The sequence below is a fragment of the Phacochoerus africanus genome, chromosome 11 (genome assembly GCF_016906955.1).
Source record: "Phacochoerus africanus isolate WHEZ1 chromosome 11, ROS_Pafr_v1, whole genome shotgun sequence".
NCBI classification, from domain to species: domain Eukaryota; kingdom Metazoa; phylum Chordata; class Mammalia; order Artiodactyla; family Suidae; genus Phacochoerus; species Phacochoerus africanus.
The window spans coordinates 17,763,442-17,777,405 of NC_062554.1; the positions used below are offsets into that span (position 1 = coordinate 17,763,442).

The 13,964-nt window shown below is 38.3% G+C and overlaps 1 protein-coding gene across 6 annotated transcripts in view; it reads right to left on the reverse strand.

Annotated features, from left to right (window-relative positions):
- DLG2 (discs large MAGUK scaffold protein 2) overlaps positions 1 to 13,964 on the reverse strand; it is a 1,194,846-nt gene that overhangs the window by 501,914 nt on the left and 678,968 nt on the right. For all 6 annotated transcript variants that reach the window (XM_047753849.1, XM_047753843.1, XM_047753842.1 and 3 more), the window contains one exon: positions 11,561 to 11,699. In XM_047753849.1, the coding sequence (XP_047609805.1) occupies positions 11,561 to 11,699 (139 nt within the window). The remainder of the gene's footprint in view (positions 1 to 11,560; positions 11,700 to 13,964) is intronic.

A 13,964-nucleotide genomic window follows, 5' to 3' on the forward strand; every position in this document is an offset into this window, starting at 1 on the left:
ACTCAAGGTACTTAGGGAGCAGCCTAATATGGGTATGGAAGTTGGATTAGGATTCTCAATTAATCTCCCCACAGCCTCTAGTTTCCTGCCATTAACATCTGCGATAGGTCCATGAAATGATCAACAGCTACTCCTGACTCAGATATGCCTTTAGCCACTGTCTGACATGCTGTAAGATGGTAGCAGTGTAGTCAGTGGACATAGAAGTAGCTAAGATTCTCTTATAAAAACATTTGTTTCACAGAAAAAGGGGGTGGTGACTAAGGAGAAGAACATTTCTGAATTCGACTAACATGCCTGTTTTGTTTCTTTCTGAAGCAATGTAAATAATAAAGGCAAGGGGGTAGGATAATTTATTGAAACTCTTGACTTGTATTTGGAACTTACTGTATTTTTTCTTTCCAAAATTGGAAAGATATTCCTTAGAGCAACAAACTTATATTGAACTATATTCCCTTGCCTCATTGGAGATTGGCGCTACAGGAGGGAAAGCAGAATTTTCCCTAAGAAACACTCGTCCAAGTTTTTGTTCTTCAAAAGTCTGAGCTCCTAAAAGACTGATGTGTAGAGATAACTTTAAGGAGGGAAGTAGGCATGATAGAGGCCTACTATCAGATATAATTTAAATAAAATAAAACCATGTGCCATTTAAAAAATGTGTGCTTAAAGAGCAAAATGCATACCTGCTACATTTTTAATACATAAATTCTAAAATTTTAAATATAAAATCTAAGCACCACTGAGCAAATTCTGGGATTAGTAACTCTTGTTCAGGAGCAAAGCCCTTTCTTTGCATAGCCCTAGTATAGTCCGTGGTTTAGAGTCACCCAATGTTTTTATGAAAACCTACTCTATGGGACAAATGCCTGACCATGTGTTCTTCTAAGGTGTTACACTCTGCTTTTACTTTGGGTAATATGGTTTTTGTGAAGTCGAAGACACAATGAATTGGTTCCCAGGTCTGCCTGCATCAGAATCACCTATGAGGGTTTTTGTTCTATTTATAATACTAACATCCTGGCTCTATCCCTGGGTACACAGATTTGGTAGATCTGGGGCAAGACTCAGGACTCTGCTTAGAAAGGCTTCACAGGTGACCAACTGGTTGTGAGAGTTTGGCACTAGTTTCAGACAGTGGATCTGTTCTTCCTGAGAAAGTTATGATATAGTCCCATTTTAAATTACCTCACTTCTTTCAGTAGTATAGAATATCGGTATTTTTCTAAAAATGTTGACCTGATAATTTTCAGCTGATAATGTTAATATCTGGAGATTGTAAACCAAAGGAAGGTAAGAAATACTGCTGTTTATTATTTCACCAGTAAGAAATATAAAATTTAATTTTGTATGCAGAATTGGAAATATTTCTCTTTAAGCTACAGAACAGTAGTTCTGGGGAAGACCCTACTTTGCTTGACCTGGAAAGACCACATTCTCACTATGAGTTCCTTACTCAAGGGCAACCCCTTCATACTTCCCTTTAGTTCCAGGATTTTCAATTCAGTGAAATCTTTTTTTTTTTTTTGTCTTTTTGCCATTTCTTGGGCCACTCCTGCAGCATATGGAGGTTCCCAGGCTAGGGGTCCAATCGGAGCCATAGCCACCGGCCTGTGCCATAGCCACAGCAACTCGGGGATCTGAGCCTCGTCTGCAGCCTACATGACAGCTCACGGCAACACTGGATCCCTAACCCACAGAGCAAGGCCAGGGATCGAACCCGCAACCTCATGGTTCCTAGTCAGATTCGTTAACCACTGAGCCACGATGGGAACTCCCAATTCAGCGAAATCTTATTTGAGCTATACTCAGACATGGAATTAGATTTATACTGTATGCGAAACTTCATCCAGCCATACCTGGTCCAATCTCAAGTTATCCAGGGAAGTCATAGAATTAATGTGACCCCTGGGAACTGGGAAGTCTCACCAAAGGTGCTGCTGTGTATTTACTTGATTTCTGTGCTCAAATCATAAAGCTATGCAAAAGTAATCACTGCATTTACTTTACAAGTTTTATGATGCCTGGATGGTAAATCTGAGTTTTGGGGAAGATATATATTTGTGTTTACTTGACATTCTAGAATTTCTAATTTTAGAGTTTTAAAATTAAGAATAACATAGACTTTTTCTTTAACATAGACTTTTCTTTTTATGTAACTTAAATAGTTAGGCTTTGTTTTGAATAAAGTCTTCTTAATTAGGATCAACTATATCTATCTATGAAATTGAAGTATAAAGGAAATCTCACTTAACATAAAATCTCAAAATCTACCCTTTTAAGGCAAGTGTAAAAATAGTATAAGTCTAAGTTTTATTAAGTTAGCCAGAAGCATTTTTCTCCTTTATTCACTTCCTAATCTCATTCCACCATCTCCGACCTGCACTGCTATCATCACAACTGCAAATAGTCCCGTAATCACTATGGTGCCCTGGACTAGAAGTCAAGACTAATAATAATAACAACAACAACAACAATGATGGCTAGTCTGAATGTAGCTTATTTTGTGCCATTCTCTGCTCCAAGGGTTTTACATAGGTTGCTTCATTTAATTCTAAATGATATACACCATGCTATAGGTGTAGGTGGGCAAACAGGCACAGAGAGGTTACATAACTCATTCAAGGTCAAACAGCAAGGGACAAACTCAGAGTTATTCTGAGTCCATAATCTGAGCTCTTAACCAAGATGCCACCTGGCTTCTGGATTCTGGGTTTTGCATCTGCCACTTATTGTCTATTTGTTGCAGGGGAAATCATGGCATCTGTCATCTCAGATTCTCAATCAGTTAAATAGGTGTAACACCTCTCTGCTCATTTTGTATAGTGTTTTAGGAACTAAAGGAAAAATAGGAAAGTCTCTGGCAGCACCAGACAGCTATCAGGGTGTACTAGTACTATTATAAATTCAGAGCAAGACCTCATGTAATTGGCTTTGAAATCTCTGGCTATCACGTTTACTTCAGCTGTTTCATTCTACCTTCATCCCCTGTCTCAACATGGTAAATGAGACTTTGGAAAAAGATCAGGGAGGAAAAAAAAAAAACATAAAACAAAATATCGCACTCTTATGGATCAGTTGACAGCATTTCCATTCAGGACACAGTCTACATAATAAAGGACTTACATCGTTCTACTTCAAGGTCAATCTAATTTGAAAAGAAATCTAGGACGAGGGTTGATATTTAAATGTTTATACTCAGAGGCACATATACTTGCAGGAATGGCTAAGTTCTTTCAGTGAGGACTTAAAATGTTCATTAAGGCAACCATATGGGGTCTGGTGTTAGAGCCGGAATGACAGGCATTAAGGTCTGACCCCCTACCTGTGTGCAGAAGGCCTCCCTCCGTCCTGAGAAAAACTGACTGCCTCCCCTGAACAGGTTGTGCGTGGTGCTGGGAGGAAGCAATGACATAAAACTTTAGTTCTACCTTTATGGACAAAGAAAAACCAGAGAGAAATTTACTCGAAGCACAAAGGAGATTCGAGAGATCTTAAAATAGTGCTAACCATGCAGTGTAGCAAAAAGAGCCAGACTCTGGAGTTAGTTTGAATCCCGATCCTGTTATACACCAACTGCATGACCTTTACCAGCAGGCTCAAGGACACAGATTCTGGAGTCAGACAGATCCCAGCTTTGCTACTTATTATATGCAGAAAAAAAAAACTTAATGGGAATGTATCATCTATGAATGATTACCCCTCTGTGCTCTAGGTTTTTAAAAAATATTTTCATAATTTCTACAAATACATATTACTTTTACAATTAGGGAAAATAATTGTAAAACTATTATTTTGTTATTATGTAAAAAAACAACCTAACTGAAGAGCAATAAAGGGGGCAAGAAATATAAAGGTTGAAAAGGATGTCTGGAGAAAATGTATGAAGGTAGCATTAAAAAAAATATATTTTTTTATGGCCACACCTGCGGCATATGGAAGATCCCAGGTTACCTATGTCACAGCTCAAGGCAATGCCAAATACTTAACCCACTGAGCAAAGCCAGGGATTGAACCTGCATTCTCATGGACATTATGTCAGGTTCCTAACCCATTCATCAAGCTGTCTTTGATTCGATACAGCTTGCTTCGGTGTCTAGATTAAGGGAATTACCGAAAAACCAAAAGTGAACGATGCAACCCAAAACTAATGAAATATATATCTACATTATATAAGAATATGTCTTTGAGGTGCAACAATTGGATGCTGCAGTTTTCTTACGGCAAACACTAATATTAACATGTAACCTCAGCCACAGCAGCAAATGGCATAGGAAATGGTAGGAGTCACTCAGGGATTACAATACTGTTATGGGTAATTTTCAAAATTTACATCCACATGTGGACAATTAAGAATCAGCTGTCTCTTGTCTACTATTACTTTATTGACACATGGATGTGAAAATAAACTCCTAGAGGAAGAGGCTATGCCTACATGTCTTGAATCATAATATACACCCTGTTTCAATGTCACATAGATAAGGGTCAAAAATAAGCTACCCATTGTATGGGTGATAGTAGTTAGCTTGCAATGTAAGGGGCCTGGGGTCAACTAATAGTTGATTGCTTCCACAGCGGCCCCTCCAAAATTCTCCATGGGCCATCTTTAACCCTTTTCCTTCTCAACTAGCCCTGAAGACCAAGGGTGAATTCATTCTATGAAAATGTAAACAAACAAACAAACAAACAAAAAACAAGAAAAGGAATTCCCGTCGTGGCGCAATGATTAACGAATCCGACTAGGAACCATGAGGTTGTGGGTTCGATCCCTGCCCTTGCTCAGTGGGTTAATGATCCAGCGTTGCCGTGAGCTGTGGTGTAGGTTGCAGACGCGGCTTGGATCCCTCGTTGCTGTGGCTCTGGCGTAGGCTAGTGGCTACAGCTCTGATTCGACCCCTAGCCTGGGAACCTCCATATGCCTCAGGGCAGCCCAAGAAATGGCAAAAAGACAAAAAAAATGTAATACAGCATTGATTAAACAACCCTCTATTCAAATTTTACATCTATAATAACAATGGCTGTAGATATGCAATGACCATTATCCACAAAATTATAAGGCCTAGTGTTGTGCGTTTATGTCTGGCTAATTTATTAGGTACATACACAATGATAAATATCTATAAAAGACAATCTTAAAATTCCCATTACTGGTTCATTTTTCCACTCATTAAGTTCATTTCCCTGACTGCAAACAGCAGCTTAACATGTTTTTCAATTCATATTTGGATATCTTCTTTTAATTAAAATTTGTCAACTTCCCCATTAGCATACTTGCTCTCTTAACAGGATAGTTCTATCAATCATGCCTCACAGTTTATGCACGTAAACCTAAATGGTTATGCGGAGCCACCATCAACAAAGAGAAAACGCCCCTGGAGGGCTCCCCTAAATGGATTATCCTCCTTCTGTCTCACTTTGTTTTTGCCCCATTCACCCCTTCTCATGACTATACTTTGCTTCAAGAGAGACGTAAGACTGGGCTCCACACTGCAGAAACAGAGAGCAAAACAGATAAGTCAGAGACACTGATGATGAATCTTTGACTTGGGTAAGTTTAATAATGCACTTTACAAGGGCTATGAGGAGTCTGAGACCATGTTTTGCAGAATTTCTTTGAGGGAAAAGCTACATGATGCTAGTTATTGAGTGCTACCATGAATAAAACAGGGCAAAAAAATCAATGAATTTTCCAGAGGATACTTGTATTTGGCAATAAACCAGATTCATAGACTAGTTTTTATCTTATTTGGTTCCATTGAATCCTATATTGTATTTTCAATGAAGATAGCCATAAGATACTCACTGTATTCATAAAAATAAAGAGCTTTAATGAAGCACCAAGACTATATGACTTTCTGTAATGTCATGTTTAAAGCTGCTCTGGGAGATAAATTAGTTGAAAAAGATGTAGACGTAAGCAATTTTTGTTTGAGCATCTGTATAACATTGTTGGCTACGTTTTCCATTCCACCAAAAAATGATTTCATTTGTGGAGTAGTTTGTCTTAAATTCCTGTTTTAAATAGTAATTAATAAAATGTATCGAATGCTTACTTTTCTCCAAGAACTTAACATGTACTAACTCAGTTTATTGTCACAATAACCCTAGGAAGTGGGAAATATCCTTCTGCTCCTTTTATACATGAGAAAATTGAGGCAAAGCATGGTTACATAACTTGCCCAAGGTCACACAGCTAGATCCTTCTCCAACCTAATTTGCTGCCATGTTCCCATTAGCTCATCTCCTTCTAGCCAAGCTGGGCTTCCTTATATTCCTGGAACACATGAAACTGACCTTCCTCAGGGATTTTGGCTTTGCAATTTCCTCTTCCTGGAATGTCCTTTCTCTGATCTTGATATCACTACTTTAAAAATTTTTTTTTTATTCAGGTCTCAGCTCATACGTTGTCTCCTTGGAGGGACATTCCTTGGTTAACCTCCTTAATATTGATCTCTTCCCCAAACTCCATCTATGGCATTATTGTACTATTTTATTTTCTATGTCACTTATTTATCTATACCTCACTTGTCTATGTATCTTCTATTCAATACCCTAGAAAGTAAAGTCCATAAAGGCCAGAGCCTTGTCTGGTGTGTAATTGTAATTTTATTGCTGATAACTGTGCTTGACACATGGAAGAAGCCTGAATATTCACAGAATAAGTAAATGAATGAGTGAATGAATGAATGAGAAAAGAACTGGAATACATTTTAGACACTATGTCCAGCAAACGACTATTCTATAATTTGGGGAGAGAAGAGTGGAGGCAGACTCCAGTCTGATGGGCTCATCTTTATTTAGAAATAAGGGAGTCAAGCCATGAATATCAGGGTCACAATCTGGAGTAGTCCTTGAAAGCTTCTGGCAATAAGAAATCTTGTGTGAGCATGGCTTTTGCTTTTTGAGCAATCAAATTACGTGAAGGAACATTGTGAAAACCAGTTAGAAAGATATCTGGGTGTAGTAAGTTCAGAGTCAGGTGAACTTGGTTTCTAAAACTAGGAAATATGTCACTCACAACTAAGTTTAAGTCCTTGGCTTTCCTTACGATGTTTATCACAATCATAACTTGGTTTATTAAGTCCCCACATCTTGAAAGAGCAGTTTGACTCTGCATTCCCTATGCTGTGGGCTTCATTTTAGTATTGATGATTTGTCTGTGTATTCTGAGAATACTGTACCAGATGGTGATGGTGTGTGGCTTGCATCTCTTCTGGGTGACCAGGGCGAACTTGACCGGGTGGGAAAGGAATCCACAGTTGTAAGTAATGGACGAAGTGGGCACAGATCACAGGTGATCACTGATTAATTACAGCTTTTTTTTTTAAATAGTTACCATCTGTCTCCATCAAAAATACGAACATCAGTTTAGAGAAATAGAAAAAGCACTGGACTGGGTGTTCAAAGACATGGTTCTAAATCTGATCCTACTGCTTACAAGTGGTGGGACTCAGGGACAGCCAACAAATCATGCTAGGCTTTGTGTTTCTTACCTATCAAACAAAGGAGGATTAGACGCCACGGTCATTTATGGCCCTGCCAGCTCTGACAGTCTATTACTCTATGAGACCAAAAAAACCATCTCAGGATCATTGTAATAGCTTTTAGTTTTCCAAAATTGAAGACCAGAGTACTCACGTAACAATAATTCTGATTTATAAGGGACTCAGTAGACTTACAACTAAAAGAATTTTTCCAAAGCCTTTTAGTTTATGTTTCCTTTGTCTAAATCAATGGAAGAACAGAATATCCCAGCTGACTCAGGTACACATTTTCCTACATAGTAAGAAAGAGGTTTTTTAAAAAATTCCAGGTAAGTCATTACAGTATTCTTCTAATCAAAATTCTTTTGAAAATTCTTTTTTTTTTTTTTTTGTCTTTTTGCCATTTTCTTGGGCCACTCCTGTGGCATATGGAGGTTTCTAGGCTAGGGGTCGAATCAGAGCTGTAGCCACCAGCCTACGCCAGAGCCACTGCAACATGGGATCCGAGCTGTGTCTGCGACCTACAGCACAGCTCACGGCAACACCGGATCCTTAACCCACTGAGCAAGGCCAGGGACCGAACTCTCAACCTCATGGTTCCTAGTCAGATTTGTTAACCACTGAGCCACCACGGGAACTCCTTGAATTCAAATTTTAACTCTGCTACTTGCTTGCAGTAGGATTTGAGAAAATTACCATAGGAATTAAACTCATTTTTGTTACCTGTAAAAATCAAGACTATTATGTAACTAATCTAGGGGCAATAATATGAATTAAAGCAGTTAGTGTTAATGATGCATAGTAGTCATCTTGTGGCTTTCACCACTTTATGCAGTAGACTAGACTTATGCCTAAGTTGCATATGAGAGAAAGGATAGAAATATAAAGCCAATTTAAAGGTAGATACCGTTCCTTTATGAACCTTGCATTCAAACGCTAACAGATGTATTCATTTCCCCATTCTTTCTTATGTATGTGCTATCACCTATCATAAATGCCCGTCCTGATCTTGACTCTCTGACAAATGCCTACACATTTTTTAAAGCACAAATGCAAGTTACCTCCTCTTTGAAACTTTATTTGATGCCATAGGCTGTTCCTGCAGCATTCACATAAAACTAAAAAAAAAAAAAATCGTTTATAAATACTTACTAAGGGCTTCTTGTGGTGCTGGGGAACTCTGCTAGGGCCACATGAGAGCCCTTCATTGAATTCATCAAATTTTGCTTGTTTCCCATACTTTGGGATGGTAAAGCACTTTTACATTACAAAATGGAGACTGACATAAAGTTGCCAACTTTTCATTTTCCAGGTAAGGATATAATCAGATAAGTAACTGCTATTGACTACCAAAGACGACATAGCATTTTGAGAGAAAAACATAAAATCTCAGAATTAAAAAACAAGAATACAGGCTTCATGGAAAACTTTATGGAGTGGGTCTGCATGGTTAGGAAAGAGGCACTGGGGGGATCCACCGGTTCCACATAGATTTTTGTTTCAATTTGATGGGTTTTTTTGGAGATGTTTCCTATTCCATTTTGCATTTCTACTGCAGTACCTACCTACTGCAGTGCCTACTCAATGAACATTTATGAATAAGGCAGAGAACTCTGGGGCCCTTGGTAACACCTTATAGCTCAGAACACCTTTGTGAGGAGACGCCACGGTGAGGATGTGGGGGAGGCGTGTGTGTGTGTGTGAACTGATGTAATTTATTTCACACATTTCCCAGGCACCAGCTATTTGGAAGATTTTATGCAAAGTTGTGGGATTATCTTGCCAGAGAACAAGATCCTGAGGCATCACTGTGGGACTCTCTTCCCCGACACCATCTAAAATATCCCATGCGACATCTTAGGTAGATTAAGAATTATAATGAATATACCTACATTAAATAGATAACATTCACTTAATACTCATTATGTGTCAGGCGTCATTACAAGTCCTTTGCCTGTACTATCTCATTTAATCATTACAACAGCCTTTTGAGAAAGTTTGATTATTGCCCCATGGTAAAGATGAACAAACTGAGGCTTGCGGGGGTTAAAAGGTTTGCCCAAGGTCACATATTTAGCCATTGGTAGAAGTAGGTCTCAAATTGGATCTAATCGTCTTTAGAGCTCATCAAAACTCTTGGATCTCTTTCTAGCCACATATTTCTATGATGAGAACCATTTTAGATGAATTGCTTATCACTTTAAATATAAGGAGAAAATGAAAATATTTCTTCAGAGCCTGAATTTTAAAGCTGGCATCACACCATGTTTTCCCACTTAAAAGCTGTGTGACCACAAGCAAGTTCTTTAACCTCTTTGAACTTCAGTGTCTACATCTCTAAGATGGGGATAAAAGCTCTTCTTTCTGTGTTTTGGGGAGGATTAGATGGATAGTGTAAGTAAAACAGCTAGAAAAGGGCCTGGATTATGAATGAGGTTTAATAAATTTTAATTCACTATGGAGCCTCACAAGATAAAATGACATTTTCAAATTAAAATCCTATCAAATATTAGCAAAAGGATGAGAGCAAATAGATTATCGCTCTGGTGAGTAAAGGTGCCCATATTCACACAATCTTTAGAGAACCATGGGGATTATCTTTGCTGGAGCCCTCATTTGAATTAAGAGCATAGCGATTAGGCATTTCAGCATAGGAAGAAGTTTATATTTGATTTAAACCACAGATGCACATTTGCCGCATCTAAACATTCCAATCCTTGGCTAAAGATGTAACAAGCTACTTCAGCAAACCTGAAATTGCAAAATAAATGGAAAATGCTTAATCATTTAAAAAGAAATAGCAAAGGGATGAAAAGACCAAAGGATACATGGGCACCAGTGAGAAAAATTAGGCAGTAGGAAGTCTCCTCTGCTTTTTAAAAGCTGACAAATGACAAATGACTTCATTGGATAGGCAGGATATAAAACCAAAAGATCCATCTCTATCGTCTTAACACACAAATGCTTTTGGAAAAAAAGTGTACATTATCTTTATGTAATTTCATTTGGGCCCAACTATTTCTCAATGAGAAAATCAAGTTGCAGAGCCATGTGTAAAATACCAACTTATTTTGTAAAAACAATGTCATGCTGAGTGTGCTCTGTACATGTTTGCATGAACATGGGAAGGTATGAAATGTTCAAGCCAGAATGTCACGCTGGGAATCTCAAGACTGGTTGGAGAAAGATTGTTGTTTCTTATATATCTCTGCATTACCTCACCAAATAGTATGAGCATATATTAACTTTGGTACAACAGAAAAACAATAAAAAGAAAAAAGAAAAAAATGTACATTTTAGAATATTCATCCACCCATTCATTCATTTATTTGTTCCTCATCCAAAATGTATTGACTCCTTACCAGTGACCATGAGGTAGACTAAATTGGTCTTCCTTGAATTCTCAGACCTGACTTTTCCAGAGGCATACTGGCTAAATTCAGTTTTACTTTGTGGGGTTAGCAATGTGGTTCTGTGCTTTGTCCTAAAATCCTGTCTTGTTCCTCTTGGGATTAATAAGATATATGAAATTCAAACCTTTGGAATTAATTTCACTCCTTTCCTTTCTATCTGTAGCTATTATACTCTAGGGAGGGTTGATTGACTCCCCACTTCCATTGAATTGCAGGTGGCCACTGGTGGCAAGAACTGGAATTTACTGTTAACCCCCCCGCCCCAGAAAACAAAACAGTTTTTCAGTTCTGACTCTTCCACTAACCAAATATGTAATATTGGTAGGCTACTTCCTTCTTGTTGAACCTCAGCTTCATCTTCTCTCTTCGATTAATAATACCTATCTTAAAGTATAGCTATCAAGCTCCAATGGAGTTAGATATCAGAAGTTGTAATAAATCGTCAAGTGACGGACGTGTGTATACTACTGTTTCTCCACAAAGAATCCACGGTTTTACTTTCAACAGAGGACAACGATACATGTTTACAAGTTTGGGAGATTTCCACTTGAAGCGAGACCACAATAAATTTGAGTGATGCTCAGAAGCAACCACTGCCATGTTAGGCAACTGCAATTTCTTCCTGGTAATGATCACAAATCCAAATAACCAACAAGCATATCTGACCTGGTATAATCGTCTTCAACAAGCATGTGCTTTGGAATTGGTGAGTACCTTCCTGGAGAGATGGGCGGCAGGGAGGTTTTATATTCTAAAGTGCCATTGTTGCCAGAGAGTAGATGGTTTTCCATTGGCGGAGAGTAAGCTAAGGGGTGAAAAAAAAACAGAAAAAGAAATCTGTTATGTGGGTGATTCAATGTGTCATGCTATCGTTCGGTTAAAAATAGAAAGGGTTTGTCACACACTAAGAATTTTCTTATCCATCAAGAGGGGGGAGTTACTGTTTGTTTGCATTTAATATGTACAGGGACATGGTGACCTTTAGGATTGGAAAGACGCAATAGCAGTGATATCTGTACGCCCAGCTAGTATAATTAGGTGAAGAGAAAAATTGGAGAGACCCAGCACTCACATTTTCAAAACGATGATTAATTTTCTATTGTAATAAAAATGTTAGCTTTCTAATTGCAGAGCTCACATTCTTTTCACATAATTAATATCAAATCACCAAAAGCAGAAGGCTCTTAAGAGCAAGTTCTTGTATAAGACTTTCATCCCATCCCAGGAAGGCTAAGAACTCTTGCGTTCCTTTTGTGATCCTCCACCCAAATTCACCCTCCTTTTGAGCAACTGAAAACCCCTCCCAACCCCTGCCTCTACTCTCCCCAAATGCATTTCACACCTTGAGAAATCCAGGTCTGATCATGCTGTTCTCTTGTTTCAATCTTTCCACTGACACTATTGCATTGAATATAAATTCTCCCTTTCATCATTTTTGCAAGACTGACTCATTTCAATAATCCCCCTTACACATAGGCTATGGTCCTTAAGCAAAGCCTGTTCTTCCTAATATGTGACTTTGTTCCACTTTTCTGTGGAACAGAAAAGTGACTTTGTTCCACTTTTCTAGCTATCTGCATCTTTACTTCTATCTCTTAGCTCACCTTTGATTCTGAAATCTTACCCATTCTTTAAGATAAAATCCAAATGCCACTCTCTGCATAAAGATTTTTCTGGTCTTCCAAAAACAGGTGATATCTTTTTCTACTGAATGCCCAAAGGATGTTTATTTTTGCCTCTTTCATGGCAAATACATCCCTTTCATTTTGCCAAATACTGCAGCTATTCACGCATCTGACTTTAGCCTTCATTTCAGTGAGGGCCATGACCGCATATCCTTTGGATCCCATATATTAACTTACAAGGTGTCTTGCACACATTGGAATTATTCAATACATATTTCTTGAACTGAATAGCAAGTTTTGTTTTCTCCTTTTTTTTTCTACCTGACATTGACCTTATACGCCCTTTAAGAAGAGGCTCACAGAGCCTCAAGACTGACTTTTCTAAATTTATCTGGTTTGAAAAACTTTTAAACTCTTTCATACTAGGGTAAAGCTGATCTCTGCATACGGCCTACCTGAAAAAGAGACACACTTGGGGGCAAGTCATTTTAGAATCATCCTTGAGAAAAGCAATAGCTAACATAATAGGCAGGTAACAAAATCTTCCAACCTTTCAATTTCTCTCAGGAGAAACATCCGAATCTAAGAGAGGTTCATTGACTTACTTAAGACCATAGTACTAATTAATGACAGGTCCTGAGGACATTACGAGTTCCCAATCTTACAACTGGTTTCTCACAATTTCAGAATGAGCAAATTCACTGATGTTGACAAAACAGTCCCCTAAACTCACATCAAAAATGAATTGCTTCTAAATCTAGGCTCCCAAGACAGAATCTTCCTGTTGACCTATTAAGAAGAAGGGGAACACAAGGCTTATGTAGCAGTGGACTTTGTGAGAGCCCAGTCCAGCATCTTATTGTTAGTTGTTGCCCTAGAAGACCCCACGTCCAACCACCTCTACTGCCATAGGGACTGACATTTTCCTCCGGCTTCGCTGCCAATATAACAAGTTCAGATAAAGGTAAGAACTCTAATGATGGTGATTAAGGATCATGATGTCACCATTTGAGGGCAAGGTCCTTTCTCCCAGGAAGAAGCACAGTGCTATTCTGGTTTATTTTGTTGGGTCCTCTTTCCCACTCTGCTACTATCTAGTTTTGAACTAGGAAAAGAGGCTACTATGGAATGTGAACTATCACGCTCTAGGGCTTAAGAAATAGCATTTAAAATGTGCTGTTCCTTAGAATACTACTCTGCCATAAAAAGAATGAAATGATGCCATTTGCAGCAACGTAGATACAAATAGAGATTCTCATACTAAGTGAACTAAGTCAGAAAGGGGAAGACAAATGACCATATGATATCACCTATATGTGAAATCTAAATGTGACACAAAGGAACTTTCTGCAGAACAGAAACAGACATAGAGAATAGATTTGTGGTTGCTAAGGGGGAAAGAGGGTTATGGAGGAAGGGTTGGGAGTTTGGGATTAGCAGATATA